A 23616-nucleotide genomic window follows, 5' to 3' on the forward strand; every position below is an offset into this window, starting at 1 on the left:
TGGTAAAAGTGTATATTTGTCTACCATCTCTTCAAAATCCTTGTGCCAAGTTTCAGTCTTGCATAGAAGACTGTACTTTTCTACCATTTTTGTTGAATTTAGGAAATTTTCGGTGAGCTGGAACCAATTACCCAAAAACCCATTGAAACAATGGTTCGGTTAACGAACTTTTCGGTTAACGAACGACCTTCTGGAACGGATTGAGTTCGTTAACCGAGGGGTCACTGTACTTGTACTGCATACTGTATCATGTCCAACACTGACAAAAACATTCTGCAGTAAGTTCCAAATGTGGTAAAAGTTTGTATTTGTCTATCATCTCTTCAAAATCCTTGTGCCAAGTTTCAGTCTTGCATAGAAGACTGTACAAGTTGATTTTACAAAGTGAGTGACCAAATGTTGGATGTGATGGCTTGACACACACAAATGACAAACACTCTGCCTCCAAAGAGGATAACAAAAATCTTTCTCTTCCTCTATGTCATCTGTTAAATATACAAAAACAACCTTACAGAGGTTTCTTAAAACTATAGGGGTTAACCCTTAACTGATAGCTAAGAACATAACATAAGAACATAAGAAAATAAGGAGGCTGCAATAGGCTGGTTGGCCTGTGCATGGCAGCTCCTGTCGAGAGTTACTACCACTCTCTATCATCCATGAATCTATCTAGCCTCCTTTTGAAACTTTCCAGAGTTCTCGCACTTACTACAAAGTTGCTAAGCTTGTTCCACTCGTCCACCACCCTATTTGTGAACCAGTTCCTTCCTATCTCCCTCCTAAACCTAAACTTATCCAACTTGAATCCGTTGCTCCGAGTCCTATCCTGCTCGGATATTATTATAGAACTTTATCTATATCCTTTATTGATTCCTTTCACCCACTTAAATACTTCTATCATATCCCCGCACTCTTCGTCTTTCTAGGGAATGCAAGTTAAGTTTCTTTAACCTATCCTGATATGGAAGGTTTCTAAGTCCCGGAATCATTTTTGTCATTCTTCGCTGCACCGACTCTAGTGAATTTATATCCATTCTATAATAGGGGCACCAGAACTGAACCGCATAATCGAGGTGCGGCCTGACTAGCGCAAGATATAGTTGCAATAAGACCTCTGCACTCTTGTTACTTACACTTCTAGATATAAAACCCAATACTCTGTTTGCCTTATTTTGAACATAAACGCACTGTTTTCTAGGCCGTAGGTCCGGACTTACAAGTACCCTTAGGTCTCTTTCACAAGTCGACTTCTCTAGGTTGATGTTGTTAAGGCTGTATACATTATAAGTATTTGTTCTTCCAATATTAAGTACGCTGCACTTGCTGGTGTTGAATTTCATTTGCCAGTTTTCAGACCACCCCTGCAGTTTATTTAGATCCTCCTGTAATGCATTTGCATCCTGCCCTGAATTAATTTGCTGCCCTATTTTGATGTCACCCGCAAACTTGCTTATGTCACTGCTGATCCCAGTATCTAGATCATTTATGTAGATTATGAGCAAGAGTGGGCCTAGTACTGACCCCTGGGGAACCCCACTGGTTACCCGGCCCCACTCAGATTTAACACCATCTACGCTGACCCTCTGCGTTCTATCGGTGAGCCATGATTTTATCCAATTTAAAACTTTCCCCTCGATACCATGAGCCTTAATTTTTCTTAGAAGCCTCTGATGCGGTACTCTGTCAAATGCTTTGCTAAAGTCTAAGTAAATAACATCGTAATTTTCGTCATTATCTACTACCTCGAAGACTTTCCTAAAAAACGTTAGCTGATTTGTTAGACAAGATTTTCCCTTTGTAAACTCATGTTGAGAGTTGTAGATTAATTTGCTTTTCTCTAGATGCGATCGGATGCTATCTGCTATAATTGATTCAAGAAATTTCCCCACTACTGACGTTCAAACTGATCGGCTGGTAATTTGATGCTGATGCTGACCCCATATGTATAAAAATGAACTCAAGGAAAATGAAATTTCCACTGTCCCTACAGCTAACTTTCACTGAAGATGGCCACTGTTTATGGGCAAAACAATCAGAAAGTACATAGAAAAATATATTTAGCTCATACAAGTGATAAGGCTTCTCACAACACAACTCTGAAGCTAGTAAAGCTGTGTGTGGCCTTGGCATATAGAACACAAACAGAAAAGAAGAAGTACCTATAAAATAGAGAGAAAAACGAAACATAACAAGGTACAGTACTTATCAGTTCCTGGTGTAGATGAAAAAGTTACTACAGTACAGTACATGTATCTTTTAAGAATTCTTAAATTCTACTTTGACTTTCACTGCTCATGTACCAAAAATGACTTTAATTGAATTAACATAAGCTGGCAGGGTCTCCAATGAACACAGGATTCTATAACATCTTACAATGGAGACTTTTCAAAGAGTGAGTGATCATACACTCAGGATATTCATAAACTTACCAGTACAGTACAGTAATTCTTTTCTGTTACTGGGAGAGTTAATATGACACTACTATATACTGTATAGTGCACAGCCTGATGTTTTCTGTAAACATCTGTACACTCTCACCAAAACTTTTCTAACACTATAAGCACTATACAATCTGAAGAAAAAAATCTGAAACCATTGAGACAAGCCCCATTCTGCTCATTCTCACATCCATCGTGCCCAGATGTTTGAGAAGTTTTTGCCGAGAGTGTACATGAACATTGTTACTGTATGAGGAGGACACAGTACAGTACTTTAATGTTTTCTAAAAACAACAAACATTATACAGTACTGTACAGTATTAATTAACAATCTAAAGTGAATCTGTGTTTGTCATGTAAGTGTTACTTCGTGTTCTAACAGGTAAGGCAGCCAACTAAACAAATTAAATTTTTATTCTTGAATCTTAGTAAATGAAACTCACCTTTGCACTTGTTTGTGTTTTTATCGAGTATAGCTTTTGTTGATATGATGTTGCCATATCTGAAACACAGTAACACCATTAATGATATGCTCCCAGCTCCTCCTTACAGTCACAGCAATACATGTAATGACAGGTACCATAACATCAATGATTGTTCCTAACAACAAAGACGAGCTTACCATTTCACAATGCCTACTACACCTTATATCCTCTAAACCAGTTCCTACACGAGAGATTCAGTGAACTGATCATGGAAACCTCATTTTATGGCCAAGCCTGGTCCCAGACACCCATGTATATTGCCATCAATCCTACTGGGTTAGATTCCCTGGGAGTAATGTAATGAGGCAATGTTGGATTGGACATGTAATTAGTTTATAACTTCCTGTCACAACCAGAAAAATTAAAAGAGGAATTAAAAGAAAAAATTGGCACTTAGGGCAGAGGGTTGATCATATGCAGTCCAGTGTTCATCAGACAGGAACCACTCCAGGTTAGCTCTAGCCAACCTTAATACCACCCAGTACTGTACTGTACTGTACAGTATCTGAGTCAACTACTCCATAGTTGGCCACAAACTGAATCAATCCATGATATATGTCCTTGTGTTCATCCCAGGGTGGCTTACTCATTTATTTAAAACCACACACACACACACACACACACAAAAAAAAAATTACAGTACAGGTACTATAATAATAAATGCAAAACACTCCAGTAGGAGTGCTCCCTTATGCCAAGCATTTCTCTTACATATTTTGCCCATCCAAGCAATGAGTAATAAAAGTTTTAACTAGTGACTAACTGCATCTTTACAGGATGGGGCACCTTCAATGGGTCACCTGTCCAACCCTGAGGCTCCCACATGGGATTTGGAGTGATTCTTTGTTTATGCCCCAGCTCCTGAACTCTGATGGTGGAAATCAGAAGTTTATGGTAAGATTAAAATGCAATTACAGTATGGCCAGAGCACAGTTGTTAACTACTTTGTGTTAACAGACAACTTGCTCTTCAAAAAATTCCACGTAGGGAAATCCATTACCAAAAAACTAAAAATAGAATCCAGCTTAATTAACCCAATGTAAAGTTGTAGAGTAAATACTTTCAGGAGTCACACTGCTCATTGACAGTTAACTTAAGAGAACTTCCAGGAAAACTGGTGATAAAAATATTGTATCCATCAGAAAAAATATGAGTCTGAACATGTAGCGCGACATTGGTGGTCAAGGGACAACTACCACCAACCTCTTACTAACAATTTGACTGTACTAACATTTCTCTACTGTTAAGTGTTTTTTATCCTAAAATAATTAGAGATTAGAAGAAACAAAAGAGCTCTAGACCTGTTAAAACCCTTTTCTTTTCTATTAATATTCAAAGTACTACAATTTACACCCATTATTGTAATATTATATTAAAAAATCAAATCAACTTATATAATAATGCATGCAAAGAAGCATATGATATTTCACTGTTTTTAGTCCGATAGTTTTTACATGATCCTACAAACATACTTGTGTGAGATGGCTATACAACATGTCCAGACAGACATGTCCAAACCAACATGACACCCGTGCCTCTGTAGAGGGATTAAAAATTAAAATCATACATCCAAAAATACCAGAAGCAACTACTGACGGTGACAGGTGATAACTCCACTATACACCCTTGACGACGACTCCACTTATGCAATTACAGTACAGTACTTGAGGGCTTGTGCAGTAAGCAACTGCAGCTTCACACACGGTAAGAATGACAATAACACTCCTGAGCCTATGGTACTGTCTTAACACTTGGCACTGACACAGCTCACACCACCACGCAACTGACACAGGCTGGAGTGAGACCAGAAGGGGTGGTGGTGCAATCTGTGTCAGCAGTGAATTAGAAAGCAAACCTTCATTATTCAATAACAGAACCATAATAAAGCTGATGAGGTAATATACAGCACACACACATATCGCAGAGTCAGTGCTGTAACATCAACAACTTGACTTGCAATACTGCAAGGCTTGCACTCTTTTTATCAGCTGAGGTGACGAGGTGTGCCAGCTGCTTGTGACCCGCACCACTCACACCCTCATGGTGGGGGGGGGGTGTTAGGGGGGAAGAGTAGAAGAGTTAGGGAAGTACAACAGAGGGCTGAGTAGGAAGGAGCAAACAGAGAGGACTAGAGTAGGGACGAAGCCGAATATAAAGGGCTAAAGGAAGGAAGCAGGGCATACACAGCTAGAGTAACAGAAGCAGTGTATGGCTTTTCTTCTCGGTCACTTCGTCGAGATCCTTGGAAGTAGTGTGATGCCTAATAGGAGAATAGAGTAAGGAGAGGAAGGAGGAATCCAAGTGAGGGAAAATAGTCTTGGTGCAGGAAGGAAGAGTAAGGGGAAGGAGGCAAATTAAGGTCTTACTTCTTGCACATGTCGACGAGGTCTTTATCCGTGGTCTCAGGACTCAGGCCACGGATGTACAGGTTGGTGCGGGAGAGTTGTTCCCCGTAGCTCGAGTGTGAGGAGGGTGAGGTTGCAGAGTAGCCGCCAGCCCCGCCGCCACCACCACCACCACTACCGCCACCACCGCCACCTGCGCCCCCGCCGTGTGGCCCGCCAGTAGACGTTGGCGTCGTGATGGGTGACACTGGCGGCACCTGCCCGCCACCACCGTAACTCTGTAAACAAAAGAACACCAAGTAAATACACATGACGACACTCCACTATACTATATAAGACATCAAACATCTCTAACACGTACTAATAACTGCAGGGGTGATACTTCCTGTCGGGCCTCATCAGGTTACACTGTACAGTACAATGCATCATTTGGACAAAAACGTACAACAATCAGCAAAGTATGTCAATATAGGCAAATAATATTCAATGGTCAGATCTTAAGTGATATAAAAATCACATTAAGATGGGAGGTGAGATGGTGACAAGGCAGAGAAAAACATATTTGTGTTTGTTTAATATTTCCCACAAAAATAAATATCTTCTGACAACTGGTTTAAAAATAGAATAATCATAAAAATCCAAATTATTAATCCTTTTTGGAGATCTTGTTGTGATACATCCATCTCCCGAGGTTGGTTCAAACTCATTCCCATTATCATGTTGACAACTGTCGGGCACATGGAGGGACAGTAAGGCGAGAACGAGGAGCTTGTATTTAATACTGTGTTGATGCCCAACTGGTGTACAAACACATTGGCGCTCCCAACACGAAAACTGAATCACACACACACACACACACACACACACACACACACACACACACACACACACACACACACACACACACACACACACACACACACACACACACACACACACACACACACACACACACACACACACACACACACACACACACACACGACGCTGGCTCAAGACTTCATATTGAGAAAATTAATCCATAAAGGCATCACATACACACAGTAATGTCGTAATAGCTATTACATAGTACGGTGTGTAGCATTAATTAGAACATAAATCGTGTAAATTTGAATGCTATATTTAGTGGTGGTTACATTATCATCGACATGTAGGAAGCAGACGTGTCAACTGTGTGTGAGAGAGAGAGAGAGAGAGAGAGAGAGAGAGAGAGAGAGAGAGAGAGAGAGATAATGGAAATATATACTGTACAGCGGCACCATTGAAACGTTAAAAGTATAAGAATAATTCTCAGCACTACAGCTTACACAACAAGTATGACTGGATTTGAAAAGATGAAGCGTTTAACTATTGTCCTGAACGGTCCACGAGGCTCCCACTTATACTTAACATTAACAAAATATTATACCTAAATCATTTGAAAATTAAACGAGATATACGCAGTATGTTACGGCCTTTTGGAAAAATTTACCCCTTTGCAAAAAATACCCGCTGTTTGGCGTTAACATCACACACCAGTCTAGATTGGTGTGTACCCCAGAGCGCCATTTTCAGTCGTTCACTGGACAAAATATTCCCCAATAACTTTTCCTTTCGTACTTTAGAGCTGCACCAGTTATGTTTTAGTTATAATATAAGATCTAGTTTGCTTGAGTTACGCTTTACTTAAGGTTAGGTTATGTTTTGGGATGTTACATTAAGTTAGGATTACGTTAGTTTAAATTAGGTTTAGGTTAGGTAAGGTTGGGTTATGTTGATGGTTTAGTTAGAATAAGTTTTAGTTACATTAGGCTAATTAGAGTAGAAGCGATACTGTCCAAACAACTCAAAAAGTCATGCAACAAACGTTTGAATCCACCTCCTCCTGCTCCACTGCATGACTGTCCACCCGCCACACAGCTAAAAGAGACCCACATAACCCGACACAGCCCACATAGACAAAGCACAGCTAAAGAGACCCACATAACCCGCGACACAGCTAAAGAGACCCACATAACCCGCGACACAGCTAAAGAGACCCACATAACCCTGACACAGCTAAAGAGACCCACATAACCCGCGACACAGCTAAAGAGACCCACATAACCCACGACACAGCTAAAGAGCATAAACACACGACACAGGAGACCCACATAACCCGCGACACAGCTAAAGAGACCCACATAACACACGACACAGCTAAAGAGACCCACATAACCCGCGACACAAAGAGACCCACATAACCCGCGACACAGCTAAAGAGACCCACATAACAGCTAAAGAGACCCACATAAGCGACACAGCTAAAGAGACCCACATAAACACTCGACACAGCTAAAGAGACCCACATAAACACATAGACCCACATAACCCGCGACACAGCTAAAGAGACCCACAAACACACGACACAGCTAAAGAGACCCACATAACCCAAGTGACACAGCTAAGAGACCCACATAACCTGCGACACAGCTAAAGAGACCCACATAACCTACACAGCTAAAGAGACCCACATAACCTGACACAGCTAAAGAGACCCACATAACCCGACACAGCTAAAGAGACCCACATAACCCACGACACAGCTAAAGAGACCCATATAACCCATGACACAGCTAAAGAGACCCACATAACCCGCGACACAGCTAAAGAGACCCACATAACCCGCGACACAGCTAAAGAGACCCACATAACACAGCTAAAGCGAAAGAGACCCACATAACCCGCGACACAGCTAAAGAGACCCACATAAACACACGACACAGCTAAAGAGACCCACATAAACACGCGACACAGCTAAAGAGACCCACATAACCCGCGACACAGCTAAAGAGACCCACATAAACACACGACACAGAACAACATAAACAGTGTCCTATCTACCGCCTCACACTAAACTCTTATCGGACCACCTGAAGAATCTCCACCACAACTTCTTTCACAAATTATTAACCATCCTAACGTTAAATTAACCTAACCTAAACCCTTCCCTCCAAATAATGTTAGGGTAGATATTTCACTAATAATTAACCATTCTAACGCTAATCTAACCCCCCACCCCCTCAAATAGTGCTAGGGAAGTTAATTTTTATGTGTAATAAGTTGGGTGACTACATTACCGCCCGTCAGTCAGCACACCACCACAAAAATTAAAAAATAGCCATCCCTCAGGTGGTAAGGCAGAGGTCAAAGCAACAGTCTCATAGTCTAGCCCACCGCGAAGCAACAGTGGACCATTACCAGCTGGGAGGTGTGAGAGCGAGGTGGGTGCAGCTTGGTACCGTTAGCTATGTCAAGGTCAACGGGCGCCAGCTGTGAGAGCCTCCCCGGACTAGACATCCCAACAACTAAGTTTTCACGTCGTGTCTCTATCACTAAATCTAATATTACCTTTCCTATAACCTTATTTTTCCTATGCAGAACATTAAGAGCCACTTAAAAAAAACTTACAAACGTGACGCGCGCACACACACACACACCCCACACACACACACACACACACACATGTATATATATAAAGTGTGTGTGTGTGTGTGTGTGTGTGTGTGTGTGTATGTGTGTGTGTGTGTGTGTGTGTGTATTCCTCGCAACATAACAAGGATGGAGCATCTTCGCGTGCTTCTTCTATGACGTCATATGTAAACAATGTCACGTGGCAGTGGAGTCAACTAGGAATACCGCCTTGTTAGATAACCCGTTTCTTAAAAGCTTAGTGCCAGCTCTGAGCAATATATTTTATGATTTATGATATTTTTAGTGTAAATGTGTGTGCGTGTGTGTGTGTGTGTGTGTACGGCTGGGTTTGTAGTGTTGTGGTGGGAGGATGTGGGTAGCAACAGTCCGCCCTACCATAGTAAACACCATCAATGATTCGTAAATAACTTATGTTCACTCTTTGTCTGTCTCCGTTTTGTCGTCACCACACTGAAACTCCTTGTTAAACGACCCTCTCTCTATGTACCACTTATGTTTATTGCAGATTTCCAGTTTATGGTAGTTGTTGCCTTATCAATAAACCGTTAATTATTACACACACACACACACACACACACACACACATACAGGAAGAGCAACACTTCCTACAGTATCCTATTGGCTGACTGGTTCGTGATGTAACACGTATCATCAAACGGTGATCAATGATTGGTCATCAGAGAAGACGTCACTACTTCACTACTCGTGATAAAACCAAGGTCAATATTGACCTCCAATAAAACAAACTACACCGGTCATTAAAGTGATTGGTTGAGTAACTGGTGACGTCAATTATTCTGCAAATCACAAATCCGTAACAATTTGATTGGTTGCCCATGTCAACATCACCAAGGTAACGGATGTGACGTCAGAGGCAAAGACGCACGGCTTGTGGCCAGCAGTGATGACGTAGAAGCCGTGGGGGTGTGTGATTGGGTAGGGAGAAGGGAGAGGAGCGCCAGGGCAGGTCGCCACATCTAACTTTAAGGCGCACCTGAGTTACGATCACACACACAAACACGTCACCGCTACGTCACTGCTCCATCACACTCCCCTCCCCTCACCTCTAGCTGCTGCTGATCCAACTGCGCCAGACACCACAGCCACCACCTCATCACCAATACTACTACCACCACCTGACTCCATCACCACCACCACCACCACCTGACTCCATCACCAATACTACTACCACCACCTGACTCCATCACCACCACCACCACCACCTGACTCCACCACCACGACCTACCACCACTACCTGTCTCCTCCAACAGTTCTATCACTAATCAACCACCTACACTATACTGTAAATACCACAACTATTCCCTTCACCTTCACAACAACTACTACTACTATTGCTACCTGCACCACCACCATCATATTGACTATTTTTTGCAGTGGTGGAAGAGGAAGGGGTGGGGGTAAAGGGAGGAAGGGGTGGGGGTAAAGGGAGGATATGGAGGAGGAGGACGAGAGGGTGATGAAGAACAGGCGAGAAAACAGTAACAAGGGTGAGGAGGAAGACAGGAGAGGGCGATAGAGACGGCTGTGGAAGAGGTGGAAGAAACACGAAGGAGGAATGGTGTGAAAGAAGGGAAGGGAGGGGAGGGAGGGGGGGAAGGGGAGGGGCATGGGGGGGAGGAGGGGGGGAGGAAGGAAGGAAGAGATGAGGGGGGAGGGTAGGGAAAGGAGGAGGAGGGGTGGTAAGGGAGGAGGGAAGGGAGGTATGAGGAGGGGAAGGGGAGGAAGGAGGAGGGGAGGGTAGGTATGAGGAGGGGAGGGAGGTAAGGAGGAGGGGAGGAAGGAAGGAGGGAGGAGAGGGGGAAGGAGGAGGGGGAAGGGATAAGGAGGGAGGGGGAGGGGTAGGTATGAGGAGGGGAGGTAGGAAGGAGGAGGGGGAGGGGTAGGGGTGGGGAGGAGGGAGGGGGTATGAGGAGGAGAGGGTAGGGAGAGGGGAGGGTAGGTGGGAGGAGGGGAGGTAGAAGAGGAGGGAGGGGAGGAGGAGGGAGGGGAGGTATGAGGAGGAGAGGGTAGGTATGGAGGAGGAGGGGAAGGAGAGGAGGGAGAGGAGGAGGGTAGGAAGAGGAGGGGAGGGTAAGAGAGGAGAGGTAGGAGGGGAGAGGGTAGGTATGGGAGAGGAGGAGGGTAGGGTGAGGGGAGAGGGGTAGGTAAGGGGAGGAGAGGTAGGGTGGGGAGGGAGGAGAGGGGAAGGAGGAGGGAGGAGGGGTAGGGGTATGGGAGGGAGGGGGAGGGTATGAGGGAGGGGAGGGGTAGGGGTATGAGGGGAGGGGAGGGTAGGTAAGGGAGGGAGGAGAGGTAGGTAAGGAGGAGGGGAGGGGAGGGAAGGAGGAGGGGAGGTAGGAAGGAGGAGGGGAGGGGTAGGTAAGGGAGGGGAGGGGAGGTAGGGAAGGAGGGGAGGAGAGGGGGTAAGGGAGGGAGGGAGGGGGAAAGGGAGGAGGGGAGGGTGGGTAAGTGAGGAGGGAGGGGTAGGGTAAGGAGGAGGAGGTAGGTAAGGGGAGGGAGGGGAGGTAGGTGAGGGGAGGAGAGGGGTAGGTATGGAGGAGGGGAGGTAGGGTAAGGAGGAGGGAGGGTAGGTAAGGAGGAGGAGGTAGGTAAGGAGGAGGGAGGGTAGGTAAGGAGGGAGGGAGGAGGAGATGAGGGAGGGGAGGGTAGGTATGGAGGAGGGGAGGGTAGGTAAGGAGGAGGGGAGGGGTAGGGTATGGAGGAGGGGAGGTAGGTAAGGAGGAGGGGGAGGTAGGTATGGGAGGAGGGGAGAGGGGAGGGGAGGGTAGGGTATGAGGAGGGAGAGGGTAGGTAAGAGGGAGGGAGGGAAGGAGGAGGGGAGGGGTAGGTATGAGGAGGAGGGTAGGGGAAGGAGGGAGGGAGGGGTAGGGAAGGGAGGAGGGGAGGTAGGAGGAGGAGGGGAGGGTAGGTATGAGGAGGGGGAGGGTAGGTAAGGAGGAGGAGAGGGGGGTGGAGGGAGGAGGTAGGGGGAGGAGAGGGTAGGTGTGGGAGGAGAGGGTAGGTATGAGGAGGAGAGGAGGGGTGAGGAGGGAGGGGTAGTGGAGGGAGGGGAGGGGTAGGTGAGGAGGGGAGGTAGGTAAGGAGGAGGGGAGGTAGGTATGAGGAGGAGAGGGGTGGAGGAGGAGGAGGGGAGGGTAGGAGGAGGAGGGTAGGGGTAAGGAGGAGGAGGTAGGTAGGAGGAGGGGAGGTAGGTATGGAGGGGAGGGGAGGTAGGGAAGGAGGAGGAGAGGGAAAGGGAGGAGGGGAGGGTGGGAGATGAGGAGGAGGTAGGGGAGGAGGGAGAGGGTGGGGTAAGGGAGGAGGGGAGGGGGTAGGTAAGGAGGAGGGAGGGGTAGGGATGAGGAGGGGAGGGAGGGTAGGTATGAGGAGGGGGGAGGGGAGGGTAAGGAGGAGGGGAGGGGAGGTAGGTGGGTGAGGAGGGGAGGGAGGGTAGGTGTGGAGAGGGGAGGGGAGGTAGGTAAGGAGAGGGAGGGTAGGGATGAGGGGAGGGGAGGGAGATGAGGAGGGGAGGGGAAGGAGGAGGGGAGGGGAGGGGAGGAGGAGGGGAGGGAGGGGATGAGGAGGAGAGGGTAGGAAGGAGGAGGGAGAGAAAGGGGAGGAGGGGAGGGGAAGGAGGGAGAGGGAAGAGTGAGGAGGGGAGGGTAGTAAGGGAGGAGGGGAGGGGAGGGTAGGTAAGGAGGGAGGGGAGGAGGTAGGTAAGGAGGAGGAGGGGAGGAGAAGAGGAGGTAGGTATTAGGAGGGAGGTAGGTATTGTATAGATATGTACATACCAAGATATGTGAACACGCCTGACACCAGGACTCTTGTTACCATTCATTGTACCATTTATTCACATGTCTGCATTCTTCATATTATTATAGCATGTCTGATGTCCATGCTTATGTCTAATGCCTATGTTCATTTACTATGTCCCGATGTACTATGTCTGTACCGCGCTAGTCGAGTAATTAGAAGACCCCATTTATTGTCCTAGGAATGTCTAGCAACCCCTTGCCTGGCTAGCTAATTTCAGATCGGCCTCGGCCTACCTACGGTCCGGGTCCCTAGTAACCGCTCCTGTATCGGTTGGCTATCACGCCCAGCCTTTGTACCACTTATTGAATATACCTACTGCTCGTGCCCTGGAGTTTCAAGAACCTTGTCTAGATTACATCCACCACCACAGGTAATGAGGAGGGGAGGTAGGTATGAGGGGAGGGAGGTAGAGGAGGGGAGGAAATGGGAGGGGAGGTGAGGAGGAGGGTAGGGATGAGGAGGAGAGGGTGGTATGAGGAGGGGAGGGGAGGGTAGGTATGAGGAGGGGAGGGAGGTAGGTATGAGGAGGGGAGGGGAGGGTAGGTATGAGGAGGAGGGAGGGTAGGTATGAGGAGGGAGGGAGGGTAGGCATGAGGAGGGAGGGAGGGTAGGTATGAGGAGGGAGGAGGGTAAGGAGGAGGAGGAGGTAGAGGAGGAGGGAAAAGGAGGGAGGGGAGGGTAGGTAAGGAGGAGGAGGGGAGGTATGAGGGAGGGGAGGGAGGTAAGGAGGAGGGAGGGAGGTATGAGGAGGGGAGGGTAGGTATGGAGGGAAGGGAGGAAAGGAGGAGGGAGGGTATGAGGAGGGGAGGGAGGTATGAGGAGGGGAGGGGAGGTAAGGAGGAGGGGAGGGTAGGTAAGGAGGAGGAGAGGGTATGAGAGAGGATGAGGAGGAGGTAGGTAAGGAGGAGGGGGAGGGTAGGTATGAGGAGGGGAGGGGAGGTATGAGGAGGGGAGGGAGGTAGAGGAGGGGAGGGAGGTATGAGGAGGGGAGGTAGGTATGAGGAGAAGGGAGGTATGAGAGGGAGGGAGGTGAGGAGGAGGTAGGGAGGAGGAGGGTAGGTATGAGGAGGGGAGGGTAGGTATGAGGGAAGGGAGGGTAGGTATGAGGAGGGGAGGGGTAGGTATGGGGAGGGGAGGGTAGGTATGAGGAGGGAGGGAGGTATGGGAGGGAGGGAGGTATGGGGAGGGGAGGAGGTATGAGGAGGAGGTAGGTATGAAGGGGGTAGATATGAGGAGGGAGGGTAGTATGGGGAGAAAGGGTAGATATGAGAGGGAGGAAAGGGTAGGGAGGGAGTGAGGGTATGAGGAGGGGAGGGTAGATATGAGGAGGGAGGGAGGGTAGATATGGGGGAAGGTCTGGCACCACCTGAGGCATATACAGAGCCTGGCACAGTGCCACCTGCCCCTGCTACCCTACTCCGATAATCACACCACCTGTCACACCACTCCACAACCTGTTACATCCCCACCATATGTCACACCATCTCCACCACCTGTCACACCACCACAACCTGTTACATCCCCACCATATGTCACACCATCTCCACCACCTGTCACACCACCACAACCTGTTACATCCCACCCATGTCACATCTCATCTCCACCACCTGTCACACCACCACAACCTGTTACATCCCCACCATATGTCACACCATCTCCACCACCTGTCCCACTCACCACAACCTACATCCCCACCATATGTCACACCATCTCCACCACCTGTCACACCACCACAACCTGTTACATCCCCACCATATGTCACACCATCTCCACCACCTGTCACACCACCACAACCTGTTACATCCCCACCATATGTCACACCATCTCCACCACACCTGTCACACCACCACAACCTGTTACATCCCCACCATATGTCACACCATCTCCACCACCTGTCAACAACCACAAACTTGATCCCCACCATATGTCACACCATCTCCACCACCTGTCACACCACCACAACCTGTTACATCCCCACCATATGTCACACCATCTCCACCACCTGCAAATTCACCTGGTACACCACCTCCACCACCTGTCACACCATCTCCACCACCTGTCACACCACCTCCACCACCTGTCACACCACCTCCACCACCTGTCACACCACCTGGCACACCATCTCCACCTGGCACACCATCTCCACCACCTGTTACCTAACCTAACCTAACCCAACCCCACAGTAGCGATTGGGTGTTTTAATCATTAACTATCATCAAGGAGAGAGAGAGAGAGAGAGAGAGAGAGAGAGAGAGAGAGAGAAGAGAGAGAGAGAGAGAGAGAGAGAGAGAGAGAGAGAGAGAGAGAGAGAGAGAGAGAGAGAGAGAGAGAGAGAGAGAGAGAGATTTTGACTCTTCATTATCACCCCCCACCTTCATCTCCTGCCCCTCCTTTCCTCCTCCCTCACCAACTATACCCAAGCTCCTCCCCCTCCCAAAACTCTCCTTCATTTCTCCTTCCTCCCCACCACCCCCACACCCTCCCCAGCACCCTGCCTCTCTCTCCTCCTCTCCAAAACCCCTCCTCCCCAATTCTTTCTTCATCCTTCCTCCCCGTAACCTCTCTAGTAACTCCCCGACACTTACCTCACCCCCCCCCGCCCTCAGCCCGCCATACTCATACAGACGCGGAGGGTCACGCCAGCCTCGTACCTACAACAAGAGAGAGAGAGAGAGAGGAGGTGTTAGTATGGGAATCGCTCATGACTCTCACGGCCTCAGTAGGAAGACCTTGATGGGCCTGCTAACAAACACCTTTATAAACAACAACAATGATGATGATATGATAGTGATGATGATATTCGATAATGAGTAGAACAGAATTTAAATAATAATAATAATATTAATAATAAAAATATGTATTATTATTATTATTATAATCAACCGAATACTTCTCCTGCCCGCCCACACTCATCACCACCCACACCAACAACCCACCACCGCCCACACTACCCCACCAACAACCCACCACCGCCCACACTCATCACCACCCACACCAACAACCCACCACCACCCACACTCACCACCACCCCCACCAACAACCCACCACCGCCCACACACACACTCACCACCACCCCACCAACAACCCACCACCGCCCACACTCACCACCACCCTCACCAACAACCCACCACCACCCACACTCACCACACCACCCCCACCAACAACTCACCACCGCCCACACTCATCACCACCCACACCAACAACAACCCACCACCGCCCCCACCAACAACCCACCACCGCCCACACTCATCACCACCCCACCAACGCCCACACTCATCACCACCCCCACCAACAACCCACCACCACCCACACTCATCACCACCCCACCAACAACCCACCACCGCCCACACTCACCACCCCCACCAACAACCCACCACTGCCCACACTCACCACCACCCCCACCAACAACCCACCACTGCCCACACTCATCACCACCCACACCAACAACCCACCACTGCCCACACTCTCACCCCCCCCGAAAGGTGTTGCAACTCAGGGAGGAATCAGTGATGTGTAGGAGGAGAAGAAGAAACGGGCGGGGAGAGAGGAAGGAAATGAAGGAAGGGAATGGCGAGGAGAGGGAGGGGAATAGAAGGAGAGGAAGAGGGGAAGGGAAGAGAGAGAAAGAGGGGAAGGGAGAGGAAGAAGGGGAAGGAGAAAAAGGGAGAGGAAGAGGGGAGGGAGAGGAGCAGTAGAGGCGACAGTGACTTGATGACCGACACATTGCCTCCGACCTCCCTCTCTCCCACCTCTTTCTCTCACTACCCAACCCTGCATGACCTTAACCTAACCTAACCCTGCATGACCTAACTTAACCTAACCCTGCATGACCTTAACCTAACCAAACCCTGCATGACCTAACCTAACCCCTGCATGACCTTAACCTAACCTAACCCTGCATGACCTAACCCAACCTAACCCTGCATGACCTTAACCTAACCTAACCCTGCATGACCTAACCCACCCCTGCATGACCTTAACCTAACCCTGCATGACCTTAACCTAACCTAACCCTGCATGACCTTAACCTAGCCTAACCCTGCATGACCTAACCTAATTTAACCTGCATGACCCTAACCTAACCCTGCATGACCTTAATCAACCTAACCCTGCATGACCTTAACCTAGCCTAACCCTGCATGACCTTAACCTAACTTAACCCTGCATGACCCTAACCTAACCCTGCATGACCCTAACCTAACCCTGCATGACCTTAACCTAACCCAGCATGACCTTAACCTAACCTAACCCCCTACTACACAGTTGAGTATGATGAACTTAACCCCTCAGTTTAGCAAACAACCAAAACCAAACAACTAAGATGATGAACTTAACCCCTGAGTATGGTGAACTTAACCCTTGAGTATGGTGAACTTAACCCCTGAGTATGATGAACTTAACCCCTTGAGTATGATGAACTTAACCCTTGAGTATGGTGACTTAACCCTTGAGAGTGAACTTAACCCTTGAGTATGATGAACTTAACCCTTGAGTATGATGAACTAACCCCTTGAGTATGATGAACTTAACCCTTGAGTATGATGAACTTAACCCCACAACCCCTGAGTATGGTGAACTTAACCCTTGAGTATGATGAACTTAACCCCTTGAGTATGATGAACTTAACCCTGAGTATGATGAACTTAACCCTTGAGTATGATGAACTTAACCCTTGAGTATGGTGAACTTAACCCTGAGTATGATGAACTTAACCCCTGAGTATGATGAACTTAACCTTGAGTATGATGAACTTAACCCCTTGAGTATGATGAACTTAACCCTTGAGTATGATGAAACCTGAGTATGGTGAACTTAACCCTTGAGTATGTGAACTTAACCCTATATGATGAACTTCCTGTATGAAAACCTTGAGTAGTGAACTTAACCCCTTGAGTATGATGAACTTAACCCCTTGAGTATGATGAACTTAACCCCTTGAGTATGGTGAACTTAACCCTGGTATGATGAACTTACCCTGAGATGATGAAACCTAGTATGATGAACTAACCTAGATGACTTAACCTGGTATGATAAAACCATGAACTTAACCCCTTGTACTCAAAAGGATCGAATTATTGTACTCAAAGGGGATCCCAGAGACAGTCAACCGCACCATCATTACCATTTACCGACACCTGTCAGTTTACCCAATTACGAGATAATCCACCAATTAAAACACCTGCCAATTAAAATACCTGCCAATCAAAAGACCTGCCAATTAAAACACCTGTCAATAAAAACGTATGCCAATAAAAACACCTGTCAATTAAAACACCTGCCAATAAAAACACCTGTCAATTAAAACACCTGCCAATTACAAGACCCTCTCTACTACCCATTTCAATGCCTGTGACCCAATTACAGGGGCACTCTATAGCTAGCAGTTAATTACCTGCCTATTTATAGGATATTTAACCCAATTACCGGAAAATACATCGTTTAAAACCTGTTCCAATTAACACCTGTCAGGCAATTACAGGTACACTTACCAATTAGACAGGTCCTAATTAGCGGTTGTCGGGCAGTTAACGGAAAGTATATCGATTGAATGTCCGTTCCAATTAAAATTTGTCCAGACAATAATAGCAGCACACATACCAATTTCAACACACAGGTTCTAAGACACATCCCTGGCCCAATTAAATACAAACATCTCGCCCAATTACACAACCTGTCACCCAATTACACGTGCCAATTAAACATGTCCACAAGAAGCAAACACCCCCCCCACACACACCTGTCACCCAATTAAGATTCTGCAGGTGTTAGGTGTTACTTGCATAAGCTTTCTAAATTGTTAAGTGTAGTGTGAGGGAGGGAAGTGTAGTGTGAGGGAGGGAAGTGTAGTGTGAGGGAGGGAAGCGTAGTGTGAGGGAGGGAAGTGTAGTGTGAGGGAGGGAAGTGTAGTGTGAGGGAGGGAAGTGTAGTGAGGGAGGGAAGCGTAGTGTGAGGGAGGGAAGTGTAGTGTGAGGGAGGGAAGTGTAGTGTGGGGGAGGGAAGTGTAGTGTGGTGAGGGAGGGAAGTGTAGTGTGAGGGAGGGAAGTGTAGTGTGAGGGAGGGAAGTGTAGTGTTAGAAACAGCCGGTGGTGACAAGTGTGTACTCTGTATGTGTACTGGGTGCTGACAGGTGTATATGTTAAAACTCCTCACTTTTACACACACACACACACACATACACACACACACACACACACACACACACACACACACACACACACATACATACACACATACATACATACATACATACATACACAGGCACTGGGCCCCACGAGCGATGACGGCTTTGAGTCCTACAAAACACGCCAGATTTTTACTGAGAAACTTTTGAAAAATTCCACAGAAGGTCGTGTGTGTGTGTGCTGAGGAAGAGGGAGGGGAGGGGTGAGAGGGGAGGGGGGAGGGGGGGTGGGGGAGGGGGGGGGTGGTGAGGGAGGGTGGTGAGGTGAGGGGTGGTGAGGGTAGGGGGTGGTGAGGGTGGTGGTGAGGGTAGGGGTGGGTGAGGGTAGGGGTGGTGTGGTGAGGGGTGGTGGGGAGGGGGAGGGTGGGGAGGGTGTTGGGGGATGTAACCCAGTTAAGGGTGAAAACACTGCTGAACCTGACCACTCCCCCAGTTATGCGATGATCAGGCACTCTCATGACCGCCTTCCTCACACGCTCACATGATCACACACACACACATATATGTAGAGCAGAACAAGAACAGTACTGGTAACGTTTAGTATTGCGTGGTGGTGAACGGTGGTGGTGGTGATGGGCAGTGTGGTGGTGATGGGCAGATGGGCGGTGGTGATGGGCAGTGGTGTGGGCAGTGGTGATGGGCAGTGGTGATGGGCAGTGGTGGTGGTGATGGGCAGTGGTGGTGGTGTGATGGTGATGGGCAGTGGTGGTGGTGATGGGCAGTGGTGGTGGTGATGGTGGTGATGGGCAGTGGTGGTGGTGATGGGCATGGGCAGTGGTGGTGGTGATGGGCAGTGGTGGTGGTGATGGGCAGGTGGTGGTGATGGGCAGTGGTGGTGGTGATGGGCAGTGGTGGTGGTGGCGGTGGTGGTGGATGGGCAGTGGTGGTGGTGGGGTGGTGGTGGTGGTGGGCATGTTGGTGGTGATGGGCAGTGGTGGTGGTGTGTGGGCAGTGGTGGTGGTGGGCAGTGTGGTGGTGGTGATGGGCGGGCAGGTGGTGGTGGTGATGGGCAGTGTTGGTGGTGATGGGCAGTGGTGGTGGTGATGGGCAGTGGTGGTGGTGATGGGAGGTAATGAGGCTGACGGTCAATACAAGAACACTCACCTCACCACCCCCGCTACTTTCTCCTCCCCCAGCCGGAAGTTGTGCATGGCGAGGGAGACACCCCTACCCCCCTGTGTGCTACGTGTAAAGAGGCAATATACTGTACACCCTGTAAGAAGAAGTAAGGGTGCCATAATAACACACCTCCCCCCACACTTATACTCGTTATCAACACAGGAGAAAAAAAAAATCGCTGGCAGACACTGATAGGTTCCTTCAATGGGATTCTAATTAACCTGCAGACAGTAGAGGTTAGCCAGGCTTGTGGGCAGAATATATGAGGAGTCTCGTTGATGAGGGTGTCACCAGGGAGACTCAGACCCCATAATCGATGTCTGGTAATGGTCCCTTCGTGTGTTGTTGCCTCACTTCTCCCGAGGTAGCTACATTATCTGTGAGGGGGCGGACACAAGGGCCCTTTGGTTATGGTGCCCGGGGCCGCTGGTGAGCACAGGCGGCACGGCCTTGACTCCTCACCATCCTGACGACGACAATTTGTCTCGTCGTTGCATCATCCTGTCTCACACACCAGGCCCTCCCGTCCCCCTCTACACCAGACAGCCATAACAAGGGAATTGTACGGAATATCTTTACAATTACTGGTAAAACGATCCCCAAGTAATGAGAGGTATAACTTGAGTGATACCTTAACTTGAATATGACAACATAACTACCGTGACTGCCTTACATACACACGATATTAAGTGGCCCAACTTCCAAATTCTCGTACACAAACATGACACAAGGCTACTGAGTGGACCCTGTGAGGATAACACCTTACATCACTTCAGGTTCAGGAGGGGCAGGATGTTGTTCAGCCAGAGCATCAGCGTCATGACAAATCTGAAATGACTCCCATAATAATCTCAAACTCTCGTATATTTTTTATCCAAGTTCCAAGAGATTATATATATACAGGTATACCCAATACAAGTGTTATGGCCTCATTATCCCCCTAGTGTCGACGGCGGACGAGGTGAAGGTGGTTTATTTATAGTCCGTGTGGCTGAATGAATCACACACCTTCCTCTGCACCACCACCGCCTCCTCCAGCGCCTACCTCATCCTTCTGACTTTCTAAGATTTCATTTCGAGTTGTGTCCGGGACTTCCTTGTCACCACCGCCTCCTCTCTCTTGTGTTCTCTCGTCACTCTCTCTCTCTCTCACTTCCGGGTGTGATTTGTTATGCTTTCTTCTCAGGCGCGTCCCCTCCCCCTCAAACCCTTCCCCACTCACCCCCCCGAAACCCTTCCCCACTCACCCTCTCACTACTCTCTCCCTCCACTGCTGCACGTTTCCGTCATTACCATCATTATCATCTCCATTTGTTCAGGGTTTCACTTCTGCATGTGTGTATGTGTGTGTGTGTGTGTGTGTGTGTTTCTCTCAGTTTCTCATATGTACAGTTCTCGAGGGTCCAAAGGCGGCCGACCGTCTCGAATGAACAAGGAGGCGAGCGCTGGGCCGTGTTTACTGTGACCACTCCTCAGGGCGCTAGTATGCCCAACCCAATCTATCAGACATTGGGTCCTTTCTAAACCTTACCTAACTTTACCGAGACTAAACTAACCTCACCTAACTTTACCGAGACTAACCTAACCTAACTGTACCTAGACTAACCTAACTGTACCTAGACTAGCCTAACCTAACTGTACCGTGTAACCAGTGGGGTTCCCCAGGGGTCAGTACTAGGCCCACTCTTGTTCATAATCTACATAAACGATCTAGATACTGGGATCAGCAGTGACATAAGCAAGTTTGCAGATGACACCAAAATAGGGCGGCAGATTAATTCAGGGCAGGATGCAAATGCATTACAGGAGGATCTAAATAAACTGCAGGGGTGGTCTGAAAAATGGCAAATGAAATTCAACACCAGCAAGTGCAGCGTATTTAATATTGGAAGAACAAATACTGTCAATGTATACAGCCTTAACAACATCAACCTAGAGAAGTCGACTTGTGAAAGAGACCTAGGGGTACTTGTAAGCCCGGACCTACGGCCTAGAAAACAGTGCGTTAATGTTCGAAATAAGGCAAACAGAGTATTGGGTTTTATATCTAGAAGTGTAAGTAATAAGAGTGCAGAGGTCTTATTGTAACTATATCTTGCGCTAGTCAGGCCGCACCTCGATTATGCGGTTCAGTTCTGGTGCCCTTATTATAGAATGGATATCAATTCACTAGAGTCGGTGCAGCGAAGAATGACGAAAATGATTCCGGGACTTAGAAACCTTCCATATCAGGATAGGTTAAAGAAACTAAACTTGCATTCCCTAGAAAGACGAAGAGTGCGGGGAGATATGATAGAAGTATTTAAGTGGGTGAAAGGAATCAATAAAGGGGATATAGATAAAGTTCTTATAATATCCGAGCAGGATAGGACTCGGAGCAACGGATTTAAGTTGGATAAGTTTAGGTTTAGGAGGGAGATAGGAAGGAACTGGTTCACAAATAGGGTGGTGGACGAGTGGAACAAGCTTAGCAACTTTGTAGTAAGTGCGGGAACTCTGGAGAGTTTCAAAAGGAGGCTGGATAGATTCATGGATGATAGAAGTGGTAGTAACTCTCGACAGGAGCTGCCATGCACAGGCCAACCGACCTATTGCAGACTCCTTATTTTCTTATGTACCTAACCTAACTTTACCGAGACTAACCTATCCTAACCTAACCACCAACTTCCTGCCTAATATCCACTTTAAAGGGTTCCATATTACACGGGAGGTTCTATATACAGATATTGTCACATGCAGTCAGGTTCAGGAGGGAGGGAGGGATTGGTGGAGAGATGAGGGAGGGAGGAAGGGAAGGTAGGGATTGATGGAGGGAAGGGGAGTTATGGAGGGAGGGAGGGAGGGAGGGAGGTGCTCGGCTTTAGTTGTGGCGCCATGAGTCAATATGTGACGACCGGCTACTCCCTCACCCTCCCTCCCTCCCTCCCCAAGACACACCACCCTGGCCCTCACATGACCTCCTCCTCCCCTACCACGCGAACCTCCTGCTAGAGAGGTCAGTCATGCCAAACGACCTCCACCACCTCTTGAACCTCCTGCCAGGGGTGAGTGAGTCTCTCTCTCTCTCTCTCTCTCTCTCTCTCTCTCTCTCTTTCCCGGGAGTGGCTACAGAGAGAGACGGAGAGATAAGACTGAGAGACGGAGAAAAAGGGTGGAAATGGAGAGATGGGGCTCAGTCTAACACGAGACGAGGGTGTGTGTGTGTGTGTGGTGGCCAGGGCGGGGTTCGACACGACACACCGGCGTTACCAACATACCACAGTATCCCCTCTGAACACTCCAAGGCCTCCGTTCTCTCTCTCTCTCTCTCTCTCTGGGGATAATATTCTCACAATATCGTAAGATGGTGAGTTTTTTCCTCGTTAAATAATGACGTGATGAGGGAATCAGACTTATAGATATGGCACGTACAGACTTTAATCAATTAGTTGTGTTAAAATGGGAGATGAATGGTAGGTGGGAGCTGCTACCCCTCGACCTCCTCCTCCTCTTCCCCTCCACCTTCCCCTCCTCTTCCCCTCTTTCCCCACCCTCCCTCTTCCTCCACATCTTGCCTCTGCACCTCGCTGTGTGTGTGTGCGCTCTCCTAGCTATGGCTGATACTTACAATTACCACATTCCAGACGCGTGTGAATGGTTCGTGTGTGTGTGTGGCAGAGTGCAGGAACAGTGACCCGTCTCCCCACCCACCTCACCACCACCAGTCACCCCTCCACCAGTAACTACTCCACCAGTCACCCCTCCACCACAGTTACTACTACTAATCAATACTAACAATC

The 23616-nt window shown here is 48.2% G+C and overlaps 1 protein-coding gene across 1 annotated transcript in view; it reads right to left on the reverse strand.

Moving 5' to 3' along the window:
• Window positions 1-23616, reverse strand: part of LOC121864126 (RNA-binding motif, single-stranded-interacting protein 1-like) — a 111575-nt gene that overhangs the window by 21682 nt on the left and 66277 nt on the right. The window contains exons 3-4 of the mRNA XM_042363052.1: window positions 5290-5546; window positions 2882-2940 (exon numbers count right to left, since the gene is read on the reverse strand). Of these exons, the coding sequence (XP_042218986.1) occupies window positions 2882-2940; window positions 5290-5546 (316 nt within the window). The remainder of the gene's footprint in view (window positions 1-2881; window positions 2941-5289; window positions 5547-23616) is intronic.

The sequence above is a fragment of the Homarus americanus genome, unplaced genomic scaffold (assembly GCF_018991925.1).
Source record: "Homarus americanus isolate GMGI-L3 unplaced genomic scaffold, GMGI_Hamer_2.0 scaffold25450, whole genome shotgun sequence".
Classification (NCBI taxonomy): domain Eukaryota; kingdom Metazoa; phylum Arthropoda; class Malacostraca; order Decapoda; family Nephropidae; genus Homarus; species Homarus americanus.